General features: G+C 33.9%; 1 protein-coding gene across 3 annotated transcripts; it reads left to right on the top strand.

Annotated features, from left to right (window-relative positions):
* The first annotated feature begins 592 nt into the window (after positions 1 to 592).
* Positions 593 to 20,629, top strand: LOC124359873 (nematocyst expressed protein 4-like). 3 transcript variants are annotated; one of them, XM_046812982.1, is made up of 4 exons: positions 593 to 683; positions 16,776 to 16,888; positions 19,667 to 20,081; positions 20,544 to 20,629. In XM_046812982.1, the coding sequence occupies exons 2-3, from the start codon at positions 16,880 to 16,882 to the stop codon at positions 20,075 to 20,077; spliced, it is 420 nt and encodes a 139-aa protein (XP_046668938.1). In that variant the 5' UTR covers positions 593 to 683; positions 16,776 to 16,879; the 3' UTR covers positions 20,078 to 20,081; positions 20,544 to 20,629. The 3 variants fall into 3 exon arrangements, with proteins under 3 accessions (XP_046668938.1, XP_046668939.1, XP_046668936.1); XM_046812983.1 differs by lacking the exon at positions 593 to 683 and adding an exon at positions 8,267 to 8,411 and having other exon boundaries at positions 20,548 to 20,629; XM_046812980.1 differs by lacking the exon at positions 593 to 683 and adding an exon at positions 8,268 to 8,411.
* Positions 20,630 to 22,377: the final 1,748 nt, after the last annotated feature.

Raw genomic sequence — 22,377 nt, 5'->3', positions numbered from 1 at the left:
TTTGAGTTTACTGAAAATTCGCTCTGAATATCTGACACGCCCTTTTCTAGCCACCCTCCACTAATTACTCGTCAGATTAATATCGCTCGGTTATCAGAAAGACATAGCGCGTATACATTATGAATATTATGACATTATGAATGTTTTTTTTACATTTTTGAAAATTTGTACACGCTTTCCTCCACACTAAAATGAAAAACTTATCATAAACTTTTTTTTCGTTTTACGACTTAATCTTCACAATCCCATAGGTCCCCATGACGCTTTAGTCACTGCAAATTTAGCATCCCGGGCTCCCCTACTATATATATTTTTTGGATTTATATACTATATATATATATAATAATATATCGGTATATATATCAGAATACTGTTATAAATGCGTATTTTTATAATAAGTGTCTTTGTTTGTAATGAAATTTTACATGGACATTCTTACGATCCCTGGGATGAATTAGACCTAATCCCTCGCCTTTAAAGTAGCGAAAAATGTCATCTTGGCCCCTAAAGTTGTGAAATATTATTATAAAGAGCCTGTCAAATGTAATCAACTGTTCTGTGTAAACATTGTTTATTATTTTCAGTTTGTTTACATTTATAGTGATTACTTTGTAATATAAGAAATTTCTAGTAATGGTAGGATTAATCATTATTTTAAAGCAGTTTCAGATTTCAGAGATTAGGTAAGTACTTATCTACAAAAAATGTCCTAAAACATAAGATAGTCAGAATTTGACTCCAAAGACTCCCTTTGAAGCAGTCGGTAAGAAGTATGCTAGAAAAAAGTTAGCTGTACTGTGCTATACCATTTCCAGCTCTAAATGTAATACGAGTATTAAAAATATTTTTAAGTTTACAAAGAAACAAACGGTCATTGTTAATGTAGTTTTAACTGTATATATTTATCAGATACTAAGTGTTAGATCTAAAAGATAATGTTGCTATCTAACTTTTACTACAAATTGTAAGACTGAGTAAGACTGATATAAAATTCATCTTAGTTCACTTTTGACAGACTCGTACACGTGCAACGCCTACTAAATTGCGTATAAAGCAGCGGGTATGTGCTAGCAGTGCAGATTAAAATATAATGTAGTCTAACTTTTACTATACATTTCAAGACTGTTATGGAACCTACCTTAGTTGTCTTTTGACAGAAATAGGCTTTGTATGTGAGAGGTGCGTAAGTATATAAATTTTCTTGATCATAAATAAGGCAAATTCGATTATAAAACAAAATATATTAAGATCAGAGTAAATTACAATAGCCATAAATATATACTTTTTAAAATATTTTCTTGATTGTGGGAAGAAGAAAAACTCTATATTAGCGTCGAAAATACAATTTACTCGAACGAGAAGTACACATAAAGGTGCAAAACCTGCGAAATCTAGTGTGAAGCCGCGAATAACTGTTATACAACTTACTGGAGGTATAAAAAAGTTAAATTTGAGGTATATCAGTTATCATGTCATAAAGATAAAGAGTCATAACTACATGTCAAGAAGTTTGGTTTTCCTGACTATAGTACTTTTAAATAACTGGTACCGATATATGACAAATTTAACATTACGTTTAATGAGACTTCCGTGTAACTACTAGTAGGTACATATTAGCAGTTAATTTTGGCTATGAAATGTGAGTCAGCTGATTTTTAATCAGCGATTGAACGCCATTTTTTTTTTTACGTAGGGGGAATGATTTTGCGCACGGACTGTGGGATTCCCTTGCGGACTACCCACTAAACCCACGGAGGGCCACGGAGGGCCCAGGCCGGAACCCTTTCGGATGACATCTTGCCTGGTCCGTGTGTCTTATATCCCAACCAGGACAAAACTACTTGTTTCGGAAGCTAGGGGTCAGCCAGGCATCCGTCTTCACGCTTCTGATGAAGGATCGCATGTACATGAGTGGTGACTGCATTCCAGGCGTCCTCATTCTGCAGCATCATCTCCACAATGGTCTCTGCCGTAACATCACCAACTGTGGTGGCGAGCGTTCGCCTGGCCTCGGTGAAGCGCCCGCAAGCGAAGAAGTTGTGATGAACATCATCATCTTCCTACTGGCAGTAAGCACACCGAGGCGACCTGACTTTTCCCATCCTGTAGAGGTACTTCCTAAAGTAACCGTGCCCCGTCAGGAACTGACACAGGTAGAAATCAATCTCCCCGTGGCCACGATCTATCCAGGATTGAACGCCATTAATACCTCGAGTAGTGCAGTTTAAGGAAGTAATGGCGATACTTAGCCTGCTTGGTTATTATTTGCTGTAGTAAAATAAACTTAACATAAAAATATTAATCTAACAGTAACGCATATTTCATTATTCTTGTAAGTGTTTCATAACATCTCTCGTTTTTGAGTTATTACAGTCTGAAAATGTTGTATGTCCGCCGTTTTGAAACCGGATGTGCTGATTTCTGAATTTGTCCATCTAGACAGGTCTTTATTAGACTATATATATTTTGCAAATTTTGAACTTTATACCCTTATTGAATTTAAATGTATAAGTTTTGTTCTAAACCAAAAACAGATAGCCACATGGTAAAATAAGCAATACGTAACTATACTTTTTATGATACGAATAGTTCTTACTTGTTTTTACCTGACAAATAAAATTGAAAAATTTGGTAGAGTAATTTACACTGTATGATTTATGCATTAATCTTGTTAAACTTTCAAGATGCTGGATTTCACAGGTTTGAGATAATAAAACCATAATGTTTGTTAACATTTCGACCATTATCATAACATCAGTGTTGTACTACTTGTCTTCAAAATTAATAATCCATCTTCAGTTTGACATTTTTTGAGATGACAGCTATGGAAATACGGTAACCTTTTCTCCGACTGTGGGGGAAGGAATATTTGAATGGTTAGTAGAATTATAAAGCATATTCAATTATCTCCATGCTAGTATTAATAGGCGTAACCAGAGGGAATTTTGGGGTTGTAATCCTCTCTCCTTATTGATACAAATAATCCAGGTATATTTTAACCAGGTAAGGTTAAACTGAAAGTATACTCGTAGTCGTACCATGACTCAAAAAAGAACCAGTTTCGTTTTAAATGTTTTAATTTTTAAACTATAACAGATGACATATACTAAAACACGAGACTTGTGCATGTGTAATAAATGTAAACATAACCAAATTAACACGTTTGTAGTGTCAGTTTGCAATTGGTAGTGTTATGGAAAATAACTATTTATTATATTTTAACGGTTCAGTAGTCAATTTTAGTGATTCTTTCTAATTACAGTAACAGCTGATTTAAATAATAGCTGTTTAAATACTATTAAATTATGGGATACTTAGTTTGCATTGTGTAATACGAAACTGTCCATAAAATAGTTATTTCTTAACCGATCTTTACAAATGGGGTATCCTTGAAAAGGAAAAAGTTATTGAAATCTTTTGTGTCTTATATACAACTTTTATAAAAACAGGGGTTTATTAGATATTTCATGAAACAAAAATTAAATGGCCGCCAATTTAAAAATATTAAAACTAATTAAAAAAATTATTTTTCCTGATATAATAATTTCTGACAAGGACCTGTTTACCAAGTTTTCTATCATTCGTAAGAATAACAACAAAAATAAAACAGTTTTAATATAAAAAACAAAATGGCTTATTGCAGCTAAACAGTGGAAATTGAATAAAAACTATTCTTCATTTTAAGCTTAGAATCACACATAGAATCTGAAAATTCATAGCCACAGCCATTTTTGTTACACCCAGTACATTCTCTAATTAAAAGCTCGTCGATTTACATCCCGATGCTTTTATCAGGGATGGCATGGTTTGAAATGAAAAAAAAAAAAACACATTTGAATGTAAAATGTGTTTTATTTACGAAATAAAAAAAAAATAAAAAATTACGAAATAAAAAAAATTTACAGAAATACAACCAACATTTTTAAGTAAAAGTTATGTTTCCTGGAAGCCTATTTTTTTAGAATGTGTAAATTCTAGGTAAAAGGTGGATGATGTATCCTGTAGTTTTTAAGATATAACCATTTTTCTGAGGCTCTGTTACTTTCTTTATATAGTCGTTTTCTTGAAATTCTTTTGTGTTATCGGGCGGTCTCAAAAAGGTAAGATTTTCGATTAAGCTACTACAGCTGATTTTTAGAGCATGAAATATAATACTATAATACGCGCTCAGGCTTCTGTCACTTAATATATTTTAATACTAATAGCATTTTTTATCATATTCCGGGGAACTGCCGGACCCTACCCCCCCCTTCCCCTAAATTATAATTTTACCTATTTAATATAATGAGCCCCATGAAGGGCTGCAAAAAATCGCTTTCGTAAGAGAAAGCATTGTGATGGATGCTGATCATTGGGATGAAACTTTTAAGTACATAAAGTAAAGCACTTTGACACATGAGAACAAATACGTTTTTAGATAACATTTCAATCAACTACATTGTATTAGCTTAATGTTAGCGTTCTTTTTTACTTAAAAAATTAAATTCAATTGTTATAACTTAGTATAATAAATAAAGAAATACTGTTGTTAATTATATATAATGATTTATAGTATTCTTAGGTTACACTTTATTCTCAGGTTTAGTTCGCGCACCGTTGTTTCCAACAACTGCCGCTAGAGGCAGTATGTGTAGCGATACCAGCGCCACATAGTACAGGATCTGCCTACTGGGAGCGCTCTACTGATTTATTGTTATTGACAAACAAATAATAATAAATGGATAATAATTGTGTTATTGCGAGTATTTAACTCCACAACTGCCAGAATAAATAATTAAAGGGAATTCAAGAATTTCAGGTGCCACATGCACTAAGAGCCAAAGTTTAAATATTAATATTTATAATAATTGCTACAATGTTGTGTGACACATCTTCTAACTTATAGCCAACGAAATTTTTTTCAAAATCTCTACCAGTAATCAAATAATAATTATAACAGTGAATACCCTAAAAATTATGGATTAAACATTAATTTGAGAATATACATTAACAAATTGACAAAAATATATTAATTGTTACTAAATATCAAACTCAAGCTCTATATACAAGTAAAGACTTGCAAAAAACTAAATCTCTCACTTTTAATTTTAAAGCTATTGATTATTAATATTAAAACTTATAAGTAATTAGTATATACTGTATTAGTATATAAGAAATAGATAAGTTTTCCCTTATTATATTATTTAGATTATCTTTAAGAACTGATGTTTACAAGTTAGAATTTGTGCGACAAAAACACTTTGAGCAATAATCTCCTCTAAATCTTTGCATACATTGTTATCAATATTTTTGTAATTACACACGTTAGAGATTTTTAAACACCATAAGTATTTTGGTGGGCATTCCCAGACAATGTCAGTTATTCCCAGTTATGCACGATGTATGAAGTATGGATGTGTATTATTCAAAGAATATAAAACAGACTACAATTTATTAGGCTAGATAAGTGACAGGTTTGACTACCGAAAGACAACCAATTCCGATCGGCTCATCCAAGGCCAGACTGCACGTGTTTGGCCTTGGCTCGGCGGAAGAGTCCACTCTTCAGGTCGTGGATGAATGATGATTGCTGAATGCAGCGTCACGTAAGCTTACTAATATTACAGCCCGTTGCAAGTCTTCATGGATGCACAAAATAAAAGTCTGAAGGTACGAAAATTAGTAAATCTCTCCACTTTGGTAATTGGCCAATACATAACTCATAAAGTTGTCACATTGGATGTGATTATATTTTGACACGTCCGGAAGATGCACAAGATTCGAACTTGGATCTTTATATGCTATGTGTTGTTTTAAGAGAAGTGTGTCAAAAACTAATGCGACGCGACTCTTCGTCACTGTAAATGAGAATCCATCACCTGACGCCAAATGTCCAGGCCGTTGTTACATAGCCTACTGTAATATTTGATATAAAGAATGTGATACTTAGGAAATATTAACCACGAGAATAGTTAATACAAAGACCATGTTCAGAAATTAATAAAGGTTTATTATTAATGGTTTTGGTCGGCCAATCAGAAACAAACATACTCTGAGATTATGTCCATACTCCTGTATGTCCAATGCGTGTATTGTGTTTGTTTCATGTCCCGCGCTGATAAATGTTACTTCATCCGTCCACATTATTCCACAATATTAGAAGGTAGGGGTACGCCACACCACACAGGCTTCGCTAAGGTTCCTTACAACGCTTCAACCCTATATCTCATTTCATTAACGATGTGCCCTGTGGTCATATAAACAGACATCATAATATATAGAAAAGAAATATTTACATCACCACCGCCCCCCCCCCCAGCACACAAAAACAGAATTTTTGTGTCACCCTGCTGAGATACAAAACTCATTCTTGTCTATGTAGAAATGAATTTTCTTCCAAACTTTTAAATGTCAAGGTAGTCTTTATAGTAATATCTTCCTACATGATACATTCAAATTTTTGTCAATTCATAAGTTTTGTGCTTAAATAATAAAACTTCTGGTGAGGTAGAGAGGGTATCACAACGTAAGAGCGTGCGGATTGTATATTGAATTCGACACTATTATTTTTTCGTTTTACCCTATGAGTAATCTACATTTGCTAATATGTCAAACGTTAATATTTCATATGATTGAACTTTACTAATTTATTCATTCTTCAATCATAGTTGCCCTCAAGACCAATGATAAAAAGATTTGCAACGCTCAGACAAATCCCATGGAGTGACATGCACCATCATCGAGCTCGGTGTTGTTAATACATAAATAAAGCTTGACTCAACATTTCAAGTCTATAGGTCAGTTCATTTTCGATATTAAATTAAATTTCTCCAGCTCCACAAGTGATAGGCTTCGCTAGCGCTCAGCCAATTAAAGGGATGATTGTAATTACGTTTTCTTCCAAAGAAGGACATGCAGAAGTATTTTTGTCGTTTAAAAAACTTCTAGTAACAAATGCTGTACTTAAATGTAGTTGGTATGCATCAGACGTTGCGCTGTTCTATTGCGCAATAACTGTTTGATGTTAGGCGCTCCATCGCATTTCTAAGTAGAACTTTTCCTTGTACTAAATTAAAGGCATTTCATTCAAGAGTTCCAGGATCTCATAAGTCCTTTACCTTGAAGCAACAGTATGGTGACCGTCGATTAACCACATCGTGGTGAAGCTGAACCAGTTTCTCCTAATATCTATCTGAAAGGTCGATGTAAAATGTATAATAAGATTAATGTATAATCATCTACCAGAAAGCGAGCAGCAGGCTCAGAGTGATCAGCTGTTTGCCTGTCGCATATAAATATTAAACCATGTATTTTGTATTAGAAATGGATGAGTTGGAGTTAAACTGAAATAAGTTTATTTTAATTAATGGATGTAAAGTTCTGATATTATGGGCCCGACAGGACCTTCTTTTCATTGTCTGTCCGTAGGGTTGGACTTGCGTATGGGCTGAATGGGCTATAGCCCAGGGCGGCAAATCTTCAAATCCGCCTCTGTTTGTCCGTCCGTGCGGTAACTCTTGATAGAAAGATCCTAGAGACATGAAATTTGGTACATACAAATACAAATATCGGTAATTCCATTCTTCTTCCAATGAAGAACTTTATTGATTTTGCGGTTGAAAGGTCAAATTTTGTATTGAAGGTAAAAATGAATTCCAACATTTTTGCATTGGTTTTATAAGTAACAAAGACGAACACGAGAAAATCAAGAATAATCAAACAAAGTAGGCCTACATCTATATGGCATGACATAATAAACACACGTAATGAAGTACCTTGTGGAATCAGTTAAGGTAAGACTTCGTTACGTTTTGACGTCCATAGGTTGTATCGATTAATTGGTGAGGGGGGGATTATCAACGGTGTCTTGAATAATCTATGGTGTGGTTGATTATAATCACAAATAAGTCAAAAATCTTTTAAAAATATAACAGGTAACTAATCAAAGAAATAGTTATTACGTAATTTTTCCCAAATAAAGGGTGCTTTATCGGTTAAAAACGACAAAATGAAAGCAGCTAGTTAGAAAACAGATTTTTTTACACTTTGAAGGGCCGTGCTGTTAATTGGGTCCATTAAGGACATGGTCCAATAGGGACCCCATTGGACACGTAGTGCTTCTGGAAATTGAATATCGGTAAACAGAATTATAATACAATTTTGAGCTAGCACTATTATTGTCACACAATATTCTATTACATTAATTGTTTTTACAATAACGTTTCATGACTGGTTCAGGACATCATTTCCCTCTCCTCTCATTGCTACAACCAGGCTTATCCTGTTGTTTGTTTGAAGAAACCAAAATAAAATGGAAAGTGGTGGACTTGGAGGTTATATTGTTCAGCATCCAGCGTAGATAATCTATAATTACCTTGGGCGTCTTGTAAACAAGCTTACTCAATCGTAGCAGCTTCAGTAACTGTAGCCAGGTAAAATATGGAATATTCACTATCTATTTTATGTTTACAATATTGAGACATGTTTTGTATTAGGATTGTATTTGGTAGTCTATGAATAATACTGTGCGTAATTTGTGATATGGTGATTTAATCATGCTTCATCCAAAGACAACCTTATGAGACAAAACGTAGTTTTCAAGAATATATGTTTCCAGCCAGTATTTGAAATAGCGTCCAGTCTTTAATTTATTGACATCTAACTCCTATATAAAGGCTATAACAAAACTTCGACGACAAATTAATATACACACCTGGCTAAAAGTAAACTATATAGTTTGATACAGCGAAATGCTCTGATACTGTTTACCTGTTTTAATTTATAAATATTTAATTTTGTTGAGAATTACAATTATTACAAAGTAAATCATAGCAATTTAGCCTATATTTTGCTCCCGGTTGCATTTTACGGTGCCGTTTACATTACCGGATGTGCGATAGATAAGTTAATTAAAATTATGGATAATCCTAGAAATGTATGAAATCAAGATATGTCATTTTCCGCATTCCTCTCGTAAAGTAAATGCACTTATTCAAATTAGCCTATACGATATTTTCTAGGAACACTATTTTACTTTGACGTACTAAATTAGTCTACAATGTATCAGACGGGATGGAAAGCAACCCACAATCCTTGACGAGCTGAAAACCAATTTGCATTTCATATTACAACACAACAAAGTTTCAGATTATATTTTTCTTAACTAGACTTACTTAAAGCCAACCATTTTACGAGTTACAAATGTTACGTCAGCGTCAGCTACCCATATACAGACAGAATGTTTGATTAACTAGTTGTCTGACAGTGATATGACTATTATTTATTGTGTGATGGTAGTTTTTAAGCAGTTTTAATTGTGTCGAGTTAAGAAAAATATGATCTGAGGGGAATAAATATTGTCTAATATTTTTAACACTTGCGATGCCCTCCCTTTCAATTTTCACTGAAATTAGTACAGCGGCGACGATTCCTCTCTTAAGAAAAATATGATCTGAGGGGAAGAAATATTGACTGATATTTTTAACACTTGCGATGCCCTCCCTTTCAACTTTCACCAAAATTAGTACAGCGACGACCGATTATGAAAAATATGATCTGAAGGGAAGAAATTGTCTGATATTTTTAGCCTTTGAGATACCCTCCCATTTCAACTTTTACCAAAGTCAGTACAGCGACGACCGATTCTTGTCTTAAGAAAAACACCTACATCAATTTTTATAAGACTGTTCGCTTATACGGTGCAAATGGCTATCGGGTTCTAGACTAAAACGTTTGAGTACATTATTTGAAGATGGAAAATACGATGTTATGCCTGCATTTTAAGCCATTAATCTGTAAATTTCCATAGATCGTAGGTCCCGATCATAGGGTATAAACAATACACCACTTGGAAAGTCAATTCTCTGAATTTGTATACACTATCTGACCTACAAGGCCACGAGATATTTGGTAATTGACAACAAAAAATCCAGTGCTCTCAGTTTAGACTATCTTATAAGTGGATTAATTGAGGTTATTTCCTCACAAAATGATCTCGTGATGTTCCAAATATTTATCTTTTGTGAAATCTTAAATTATCTCTTATCAGGAAGATGTTTCCTTTGATCTCGTTAACGTATTGTATTTTTTATTCGGTAATATGCCTTGTGTTGAATTGAATATATTCGCACACTTTTTACAATATTAACAAAACATAAACATAAACCTATAAAGACGGGTTTGATTTTTTTAATATACTAAACACTGTACTATCAGCTTTCTATCGGAATATTTGGGTCTTTTTCGTTTAAGGGCCAGCACAAAACTCAGACCCTAGCTTGCCTATTCAAAACTCAGATCACGCGATGCTTGCCCGCTGCGCAGCGCTTTGCGCTGCTTGGTCTTTTAGAAAAAAAATTAACTCGAGCTTGCAAAGTCCAAGCCCAGATCAACTCACCACGCTAAAACTCAGACAGAACTAACGCAGGTTACATTACAGGCAAAAGATAAGCGGCGCGCGTTTGTCACTGCGATGAGATAAGACGAGTTTATACTAGAAGTAGTACCTGGACTACTGCCCTACGAACTAATAACACAAAAAAAAAAAACGATTAAATGCACTGTCAGTCAGGTATAGTATGTTTGTAAGGTGCTGGCCCTTAAACGAAAAAGACCCGAATATTTATTTTTAAAGGCAATTTTGGTAACACCCCGTTAAGATACAATTTCTGAAAAAAGGAAACGTAGATATTTGTATTATTCCACAAGCAGTGGTAGGAGTTTGAAATATTTTTGGGACCTTATAATCAGGTCAAAAGGAAAAATTCTAAAAATAGGATACCATATGTTTACAATATGTACATGAAGAATTACTGGAGGGAGTGAAAAATTATTGTCTCTAAAAATGTATTTAATTTCTTTTAGTATAGTGTTCTTCAGTCATACATCAAGCAATGATAAAAAATGTCACATCCTGAAGCTGTCACTCATTTACGTACTGATTTTACTTTAAAATTTCTCATTGTTATCACCAGCAATTTTTAATAGTGTGCAACTCAAACTGCCTAAAATTCAAACTTCAAGTGCCTGTAATTCTTTATAGAATGAACCGAAGAGTTTTTGTTGATTCTCTCTGTCTTCAAAAAGTTATGTTAAAGAGCTACGAGTTTTAAATAAAATATGTTTCCAATCAAACATCGATTTCACCACTATCCAACAATATTGTTAATAGCTCATAATTCGAACGTTATTTGGACTGGTTTAATCATTAATACTGTACAAAACTAGCAATTGAAATTTAAATAAAATTGCTTTTAAATAGGTTTACTGTGCGAAATCTACCTTTTTTCAGCTAAGCCGGAAGGGATATTTTCATCTTTGAATCGCCTCAAATTGACTGCCGAATTGATGAAATTAGAGAAAACACAGTATAATTAGAGACTGGCTGGAAACAGATTTTGTTGAAGTTCTGGGTACTCACATTTCCGAAATAGATCAAAATTAAAAACCACAGTTTCACACTATGTTCACACTATGTTACGTTTTTCCTGAAAAGTGGAAATTGAAGTAGATAACGAATTAATGAAACAATATGAATCATGCATTTAACTGTAATATACTTTTGTTAAAACATTTTTCATAATGGCAAATGACGAAATACTTACTAAAGGACTATTTCGTCATGTGGAAGTATAAACATATATTTAATTCTAAATGCTACCTACACCTGACAGTGGTATGTCCTAAAATAACTAAGTGACCTCATTTCATATTAAGATAGAACAATATAATGAATCGTCATCAATCAGGTGACTCATGGAGATGATTGTCTGTCCAGATTGTCAACTTACTCATTAGGAATTAGTAAACAAGTGATTATAAACTATCCAATCTAAAAATAGGTATATGAGTTTTACTATTATGAATGGTATGGCATTAACTAAGTTATTCGTTCAAACCTTACCATTCAAACCTCATTTTATCTTCGTAAAGAAGTACACTGGCTGGTATCTTGTGAAACAGCTAACTTCGGTAACCACTGAACTGGGAACCAAGAAATGTGTAAGAAGATCATAACGGAGTGGACGAGTAGTTCATAAGGATAAAAGTATAGTGATTGTTTCCAAGTTCCATAATCCAGCCTGAGAAAGACAGTCAGGCGCATCTTGATCTGTAATTCTGCTCTCCGAAGATACCACTATAATTACTAAAATTAAGTATTTGCCTATCTAATCTGATATCAGAGTATCCGTTTAAAGAAGTAGTAAATTCTTAAATCCAATACCTTCGTAACTCAACAATTACCGTTATCTGAATTATTGTGTTAACTTTAGATGTATGGCAGAATATTTACTTTACATTTTCCTGTTTTAAACTTTCATTTATTAAGGAAATAACTGAAATCTAAATAAAATAGTTAGATAATATTGCAGACCCGATCATTTTTGTAATCCCTGGATTTTAGGATTAAAATATCTGAATCCAGGAATCCCGGAGAAATTAGTTTTTACGTTTTATAACGTAAATTTGGTAATAATATACAGTAGAACCCCTCATATCCGACCTCGGGATATCCGACTCCTCGGGATATCCGACCATGTGCCCGACCAAACAAAGGCTGCCTATAGTCGACAAGTCTCAACGTGAAACATGACTCATCAGCGCTGTGCATTGTTTCTCTGTTAAACGCCAGTTGCGTTCTGATTGTCGACGTAAACGTTGCTCTACTTGACTGTTTTGTTTTCGTGATTGTTGTACAATCTTTGGTTTGTGATTGTGTAAAAAACTGTGTTGTGCGATTAGTGAACGTTAGCTATGGCTACTCAAAAACGTAAGCGTGTGTGCGTTACCCTTAAACAAAAACTTGAAGTGCTCCAACGATTGGACCGTGGTGAGTCACTAGTAAAATTAGCCGCAGAGCTAGGGGTCGGCGTGACAACAGTTAAAGACTAGAGAAAAACCGTAAAGACATCGAAACCTATTCTATGACCGTTGAAACGGAAGATGCTCTTAAAAATCGGAAAATGTTAAAAAAAACCTAAGTTAGAACTCGTTGACGAAGCTCTTTGGGTTTGGTTTTGCCAAGAACGGCGAAAAGGGACTCCTTTGTCGGGGCCTCTTGTAAAAGAAAAAGCCGTAAAGCTGTTTGAAAAATTGGGAGGAGATGTTGAGACTTTCCAGGCAAGCGAAGGTTGGTTTCACCGCTGGAAGCTTCGCCACGGCATTAGACATGTTGTTATTGCGGGTGAAAAGTTGTCTGCTGATGACGATGCTGCAAAAGATTTTGTAGAAAAGTTTCAAAAGTTGGTGTCGGATAGTAATCTTGTAGCCGAACAAGTATATAACGTAGACGAGACCGGACTGAACTATAAAATGTTGCCAAAATCTACTCTTGCTTCTAAAAATGAGCCTGTTTTGGGTACAAAGCTAGCTAAGGATAGACTAACAATTGCTACGTGTAGCAACGCCAGTGGCAGTCACAAACTGCCGTTGTTTGTTATTGGCAAATCTAAGAAGCCGAGAGCTTTTAAAAATCTCAATATGTCAACACTCCCCGTGTATTACCGTAATCAATCCTCTGCCTGGATGGATTGTGCTCTTTTTAAAGAATGGTTGTTTCTTGAATTCGTGCCCGCTGTTAAAAAACACTTAAAATAAAAAAAACCTGCCACTTCGAGCTGTGTTGTTGCTGGATAATGCACCAAGCCATCCCGCAGAGCATGAATTGAAGAAAGGCAACATAAAAGCGATGTTTTTACCTCCACATGTCACCCCATTAATCCAGCCAATGGACCAAGGCGTAATCGAGTGGGTAAAAAGACGGTACCGGAAAAAATATGTTGGGTCTCTTTTGGACAAAACAGAAGGAGGCTGCTCACTATTGGAGGCCATGAAGATGTTAAACATAAAACACGCCATCTATACCGCCGCTTCTGCATGGGATGAAATCAAAGAGAACTCTTCAAAAATCGTGGAAGAAAATTTGGCCATCATTAAAACAAAGCGATAGTGCTGATAAGGACGATGATGAGCCCACATCATCAATGGAAGTTGACCTTGAAGCTGAAGAAAACGACGTCGCAGAAACTCTTCAAGACCTGCAGGAACTGCAACACGGTGTCCAGCTGCAGCTGACAGATGTGGAGGAATGGCTGACCGAAGCTGACATGGCTGAGTCTACAAATGAAGAACTCAATGATGACGAAATAGTTGCTGCAGTTCAAAGCGCAAATAATGAAGACAGCGACGCTGAAGAAGAAGAAGTTGATCGTGATACTGGAGTGACGCATTCAGAGGCTAAAGACGCATTTGACGTAGTGTTGAAATATTTGGAGCAGAACCCGAGAGCTACACCTATGGACGTGTTGTGGTCAAAGAAATGGCGTGATTTTTCAGCTAAATCAAGATTGGGTAAATTGAAGCAAAAGAGTATTAAGGACTTCTTCAATTGTACTGTACACACTGTATGTAATTGTTTGCCTTTTTGATTAAACAGTAAGTACTGTATTTATAATATTTTTCGTTGTTACTGTAATATAAAAAATGAAACTTTTCCATTTTATAAAAAAACTGTTATTTTTTATTAAAATGTACTGAACAATAATTTTGTATTAAATAATTTTGCATTGGATACAGTTCGTAATTACAATTAAGCAGCACTATGTGTATTGAGTGGGTATTTTGTACAGTTCTGTACTAATAGTTTAGTGCAATATACGGCTTTTTTTACCCGAAAAACGTGTTTTATTATTCCTCGGCTTATCCGACCTTTTGGCCGTTCCGACCACGACCCGGTCCCGTGAGGGTCGGATATGAGGGGTTCTACTGTATTTGAAAAATGTATAAACACTTTAAATTATTTTATTCACTATGCAAAAATGTCTCCGTACTATCAGCTCACTTGAACTAGTACATACCAGATTTCTTTAATTTCTAGGCAGCGAGGTTTAGACACAAATTTAAAGATCCCCAAAATTGAACATTCTCTTGAAGTTTGCTTCTGAGAAGGAGCTGATGAATCTGGTAATAACAGGAATATTATTTTATTTTGAAGCATGTAAAAAAGTAACTTGCTACTGTCTATATAAATCCACGTTTCTATTGATAAAACTGTAATGAGGCATATCATTAAATTAATAGTGGCTAAGGCGAATGTTTGGTTTGGAATAAGTTATTTGAAATCACATAGACTGCAGATTAAGTAAGTAAATACACGTATTTTGGTTGTTTCTTCCGGGAGGAGGATTATAGAGATGTAGATGCCCCCGTTTGTCTTTCGCAAGGGAGAGGATTAAGTAGGGCTCTTCCATTGATTGCGAGGAAACCCATTGGCTGGATTATGGAACCTGGAAACAGTCACAATACACTTAATCTTATGTACTGCTCGTTCATTTCGTTCTGATCTTCTTGCGTATTTTGTGGTTTTCAGTTCAGTGCTAATCCGAAGTTCATTGTTTCACTGCATACCAACCAGTGTTCCAATCCAACAATCGAACAAGGCCACTTAAGTATGGATAGATATGTTGTGCTTCATTCTATCCAACATAAAGGTTTAGCTGATATTACTGTTGCTCGTTAACATCTTAAATTATTATTTGTATATTTTTGGCACCTTCTAGTGCAACGTACCTATAACTTTCAATATAGAAATTGCGTAAACCTTTATTTGCATTTTAAATTCAAACAAATACTGCTATTACATTTATTTCTCTTACTGAAAATCAATCAATGTGATACGCGCCATGACGAGATTATATGACTGACTGACCCATCCCGACTTTGTACTTCTGAATCAAAACAAGATGCTGGGTCAGTTTTACAGCATTCAGATACTCTACACAAGAGCGCCGCTATTCAGGTCATAAAGTATCTATACAAATTGACTGGTTAATACTTCAGGTCAAATTACGGGTGTCAAAAACGAAAACGTTGCATGAAATTTCCTTTAAAGGCTTTTAAGGTAAATTTAAAAATGAGTATATTCTGTTATTTTAATCAGTTTTATATTTGGTATGCCAACTAGGTGTGGTATTATTATTCGTATTCTGTAAACAAGTGATTCGTTTAAAAAGTAAATAAACCTATATAACAGATAAGAGCATCGAAAGATTCGACAGAACGCAATGAATCAGTCTTGCCAACAAAGTAACTTCATCGCATATGTTATTATGTCACATTCCAAATTTGTTTATAGTGCGAATTTCTTGTTGCCATCGTTGTTACCCATGTGACCAATGTAAGAATGTTAGGAATCATCATATAAGTCCCAAATCGATCGCTTTTCTTTGAATCAATAGGAACCAACTTACCAAGTTGCAAGTCTCCTGGAGTTTTCTCTGAACTGCTATCGCACAGACAGATAGAGGGACAGATAAAGAAACGACTCACCAGTCCGGGTTCCTAATGGCCACGGCTTGCTCTTCAAGTGAAAATCCAGATAGCAATTACCTTCTATAAATACACCTGTTAGTAAATCAATTAGGATTTTGTCACGTAACTAATTTCACTTCCGTCAGTGTTGTCTCTAACCCAACCTAGAATGACAGTGAATCGTGTTGCCTCATTTCTGTTTTATCAAAGAACACATTCTAAAACGACGGTATAAATCATTGCTTAGCTGTATTTTTTATTTATTAATATGTTATTATTATGACTAAGGTCCTTATTGAGATCTACATTAATTAATGTAAGTAGTTTGATTTCTAAAAGTAGTTGGTACTGTATTTTAAACACAGGTCACTATTAATTACCACTGCGAATATCCACTCTTGTAGTGTTATACATTTAAACTAATTTATAATAATTAGTATGTAACATATAAGTAATTGAGTGCTAAGTAACAATGTGGAGAGTTATAGAAAGTATCCGAGTTCGGGGCCTGGGGTTCGTCGCTCAAGGTCTCCTCTCCTCCGAGTACAAATAGCGGACCAAATCTGGAAAAATAACATTGCTATCGGTCATCATGGCTCGGGTAAGTGGATATCGTTAATTTCTCAATACCAAATAGGATGTGGAAGTGTATCGTTGATTATTGAATCGTTAATGGTGTTGACAGTCAGGAGTCCAGTTTACCACCCTTTATTTCTATTCTTGACAAATATTTATGTATGTTACGACATAATCTAGTAATCAGCCATTAGCACAAACTTATTAATGTCTGATGATCGGTTTAGTTATATTATGCATGGAGTCACAAGCGTTCTCTGTCTAACATCCAACCACGCGTCCTGGCTGCTTCCGTGGAGTAGTTATTGCTTTCAAAATTTAATAAAACGACAGTGAGTGGAAGATAAAATTTACAAATAAATTGGCTTTTATCGTTCATCTCTGTGAAAATACGAGTACAATGTAACACATTTTAATTAAATGCATACAAATTAATTAAACTCTACAATTTTAAAAATAAAGAATTGGACAACATTTTAGCAAAGATATGCGTAAGTAGCTGGCATAAAATATACGCCTAGTTTAAGAAATGTTTTAAAAACAACATTTTATAACAGTTATTTGTGTAGCATATTTGACAAACTACTAACTTATCGTACAATTACATTACGATAACATTATCTTTACATCGATGACCTTTTAAGATATTAGAGTAGCCTACACCACCTCACAACCACCAAATTATTTTTTTTAAATATCGGGAAACTTTGTATTCCCAACAAATCATACTAATTTTAAAACTGCATGTTTTAAATTTCTGGTAATCATTTTGTTTTTTGGCTAACTTGTTTGATTGCTTTAGTTTTAGACTTTGCTGTAAAGTTAACGAGTCAATTTGTGTATATTGTATTAATTCCACTGCATGTTATGTAAGTTTCGAATTACAACAAAAGTGTATTATTTCTCATGAAATTTGAGTATTTGTTTTTCCTTTTGGAGTATTTTATCTACTCTATCTTTAACACATTTTCAACATTCGAATTAATTTTAATATCAGTCTGTACAGTATTTAAGAAGAAACAAGAAGAATGCTTAAATATGTATAAGTATACACATTTGTTAAACATTTTTGTTACACGTCCGTCAGCTTCATATGGACATTATTGAAGGAACATAAACTAAACATATACAAACTCAAATTAAACATATACAGTGACAGACAAATGCGGCTATTTTGGAAAGAAACAAAACGGGATGAGTAATATAAAACGGTACGAGTACGTTACAACACAAGTGTCATGTGTATAGCTCATTTCATTCCCGAGGTGCCCTGATGAAAGATTACATTCGAGTACAGATAATCACACAGAAAAGAAATATTTACATCCCTAGTAGACTAAAGAGAAATTGTGTCAACCTACTGAGTGACAGCCTTCGATGACGTTCAGCACAATTTCAAGGATGCACATGCACCATCTTGTCTTTTTAACACGCTTTTATTAGAAATGAAGTTCCGTGCAAAGTTTAAAGTTTACAGATGAAAGCTTTCTCAGGATATCTTGCCCTATTTTTGTTCAATGAGTTAGATCTCATAGCAGTTTTAAAACAACAAAGGTTCGTGTGAGTTTTGTAGATACTAGAACGAAAGAGTTTGCTGAAATTATTTATGCTTTTTATTTTTACTGTATGAACTAGCTACATGTGTGAATGTCACATGTTAAAATCTCGTATGATCGTACTCAGCTTGTTACACAAATGTGTTTATTCTAATAGTTTCACGTTTCCATCATGGTTGGTTATATAATACTAATGTAAAAATACTTCCTAACGTTCAACCAAATACCTAGCTGCAAAGCATCTCGTACGTAATAAACCGATAATGTGTCTTAGAACCTGGCAGAATGTTCTATTCTAAAAGAGGTAACGCCCAACGGACGGACTACCCTTTTACTTTTTAGCATAGAATCAATAGAGCTATCGCTTGGACCAATAGGAAACTATATAGCAAGTTTAAAGTCCTTAGGACCTTTGTATTAAGAGATATCATGCACACGGACGAACGGGCAGGTAGACAGACGGACTGCACTTTGCCTTTTGACCACAAAATCAATAGGCTACATGGGCTGATCACAATGCTCAATAATCAACTGTTTAATATAAATACGTTATTTAACAATAACGTGATAAACTGGTCTATATGCGCCGTCTTCGAATCGTTTTGACTTTAACCGCCTTTATGTCTTCTCTCGATTAAATGTATAAAAGAATGGCGTGGTTGGACACGTTTTTATTGGGTTGATTTTGACAATCCAGTAGTTTTTACATGACGTTGATTGACTCGCTCGGGCTCCATGCGTGTGGTAAACTGAGTAGTACTAAAGAGGCGTGGGAGGGTCTTGTAATGGTTTTGAAGAAAGATAGATTACGTAGTAGGCCTACGTGAACAATGAACATATATGAATTAATAACCCTCATATTGATTGTCTTTACTTTGGCATCCATCCGAATTTAAATTACACTTATTGTGGTCAATTTCACTAAAACTGCTTTCAGTGAAACTATATCAATGTTCAAGTATGTACTTCTCTATCTATTGATATTTATCCTCGTCTCCTGTTATGTTGGCGCGGTAAATATTTTGTGCAAGCCATCTAATAAAATTATTAATAAACTTTAATGTTATATTGAATATTTTGAACAACCTCTTGTGGACGTACTTTTCAATTACCTAAATTTTAATATATTATTACTGTTATGCTTTCTAAATTAAAAATGAGTTATATAATTCTTGGGTGAATATGATTTATAGTTTAATAAATTGAGATTTAAACGTCTATTAGATTAACACTGAGGTTTGTTTCAGATTATCCTGACGTTAAGTCTAGTAGTGTGCGGATGTTGGGCTCAAGGCATATACCCACCACCTGCCCCATATCCTGCTCCATACCCTACACCATACCCTCCTCCTGCTGGTCCATATCCTCCTCATTTTCCTTCATCGCCATCTGTTCCCACCCTTGCTTCTCCTCCTTCCCTTCCATCTTCTTCGGGGAATCTCCCCAGTTTCACACCCCCTCAAGCCTCGCCCGTATCGCCTTCTAATCAGCCTCCTCCAGGGGTGGCAATAGCTCCACCAGGACCAGAAGCTTTCGCACCACCTCCACCCCCCAGCTTTTCTTCCTCAAGTATTTCCATCCCCTTGCCAGAAGGCACACCACTGTACAGATTCCTGAAGTACTCGCCCGCTGCGTCCTACGGACTTCCAAGCTTTTAGTTTTGTAAGTGCTCTACATAAAATTAGTAAAAAAATTTAAATCTTTCCTCTCTAGTTTCCACAAATTTATGCAACATTATTCAATAAAAGTTTTATCATAATTCAATTTAACCATAAAGTCTCAGAATAAGTTATCTTAATAATCTTCGGAACTATTTATTACATTAATTGTGTTTACGTAGTAAACAATCCATATATATATATATATATATATATATATATATATATATATATAATTGACTGTTTAAGTTACTAGTAATTTTAATATTATTATCATAATTTATATTGTTTTGGTATTTATCCAGGAGTATGTTTCAATTTCAATACAAATTATTTTAGTACACTCTAAAAGTATTAAAATCAGGAAATTGTAATTTTACACTTCAAGTACTCGTATATGAATTGTTTTAGGCTAGGGTTATCTGCATTTCTACAGGTTTTTAACTGCTTGTTTGTAATGTTTCAGGTAGGCGTAGGACACCTATAATGAGGCTGTTATATTTAATTGTTTATATCAAGTATTAAATTGTTGTTTATTTTACTAGTCAAAAAGCGCACTTATTTCATTCCTCCATTTATCTCTTTTGAGTCTAATTATCTGTATACTCATAGTCTATATATATATATATATATATAATAAAATACCATTAATACTATAAAGCAAATTATTACTAACGGTTTCATTTCTTTAATTTTATAATTTCGTGTAAACTTACGGTATTACAAAAATAAAATCTTACACTTACACGCAGGTATTTTCTAAAAAGGAAAGTGATATATTATTTTCATCTTCATATATTTAACGTATAAATAACTTTTTATTGGCTGCAGGATTCCAAAAGAGCATGATAAGAAATTTACTAAAGATTTTTAAAAATACTATAAAATCTTACGTTCTTTCCCACATAGTGCATGCACATCAAACAAGATATTTAATTTGCAGTAGAAATTCCAAAAACAATATGATAAAAAGTGAAATACGATGTTACAGTTTTGTTTTGAAAAGTTAATAGTTCATATTATTTTATGTTTGTTTATAAAAGATTAATAAATAACTTAGGAGTTTATACCACATAAGTACACACACACACACACACACACAGGAATCCATACAAGAAGAAGAACATACACCCATGCAGTTTTGATAACTTACAATAAACAAATATAAATCAATAGATTTTAAAATTAAGAAAAACTAACAACCTATTTTAGAGTTAAAATTAACATAAAACAAATTATCATACATATAAGATAGAAATACATAAACTATTGTAAAATTGAATCATCAGATAACAAAAAAATAATTTCTTTAGACCAAATACCACAGAATACATTAAATCTTAATATCAAGGAGATTGTTATGCAAAGTAAGTTTACAACACCTGGAGTTATAAAGTGAATTTAGATCAGCTGGTGACTACAATAATGGAATTTGATTCTTTTGAATTATGGCTTAATAGGAGACTGGGAAGAAGCTTTTCTCATCAAAGTTAATAAACATTTGAGTTATTAAATACAGTAATACTTTTATTATTTGTATTAAATTGGTGAATCTCGATTTTTGAATCCAAGAACAGAAAAGACATTTACTAGATGATGAACACTTGAATATTGGATGACAACCAGAACTCTCAGATCTGCAAAGATTACTACTACCAATATTAAATCTACACTAAGCTGACAAGGATGATTGGAAGATGGAACATACAATGGAACATACAAAGTAAAACTGGATTTGAACTCAAGTAAGATCTACCCAATTTATGATTCCAAATTTTTCAAAAATTTAAACCTATTTTTGTGTAAATTCAAATTTAATATGTACCACAATTTTATCTATGTTGGATATAATTTTTTTTATGTGCCCATGGCAGTATAATCCACGAAACCCTGTATGTGACAAATAAACTCAATAGCAATTATTGTAAATCAAACGTTTATTTATATCAATAGCTAGTTAAGCAAGGGCAAAGTACGGGTTAAATAAATAAATAAAGCAAAAAGTCAATTTAACAACGACAATGGTAATTTCCTAAAAAATTATCTAAAATGATAAGTAAATGGCCAATGTGGATGATACAGAAGTGGTTTATTTATTATATTGTTTTAAATATTGATATTTTACTACAGGAAAACTAACTAGGGTTTGAAAGTTTGGGATTGTATTTATTGCTTATGAATAACAAAACACCTTACATATACATGTGTTGTTTGTGAAAAAAGGTACACAAATTCCTCAACGGATTGGTCGAGATGACAAGCCGTTGCCTGAATAGGGAAAACTACACAATATATTATAC

This window comes from Homalodisca vitripennis, chromosome 4 (assembly GCF_021130785.1).
Source record: "Homalodisca vitripennis isolate AUS2020 chromosome 4, UT_GWSS_2.1, whole genome shotgun sequence".
Taxonomy (NCBI): domain Eukaryota; kingdom Metazoa; phylum Arthropoda; class Insecta; order Hemiptera; family Cicadellidae; genus Homalodisca; species Homalodisca vitripennis.
This window is presented reverse-complemented; position numbering and strand designations above follow the sequence as displayed.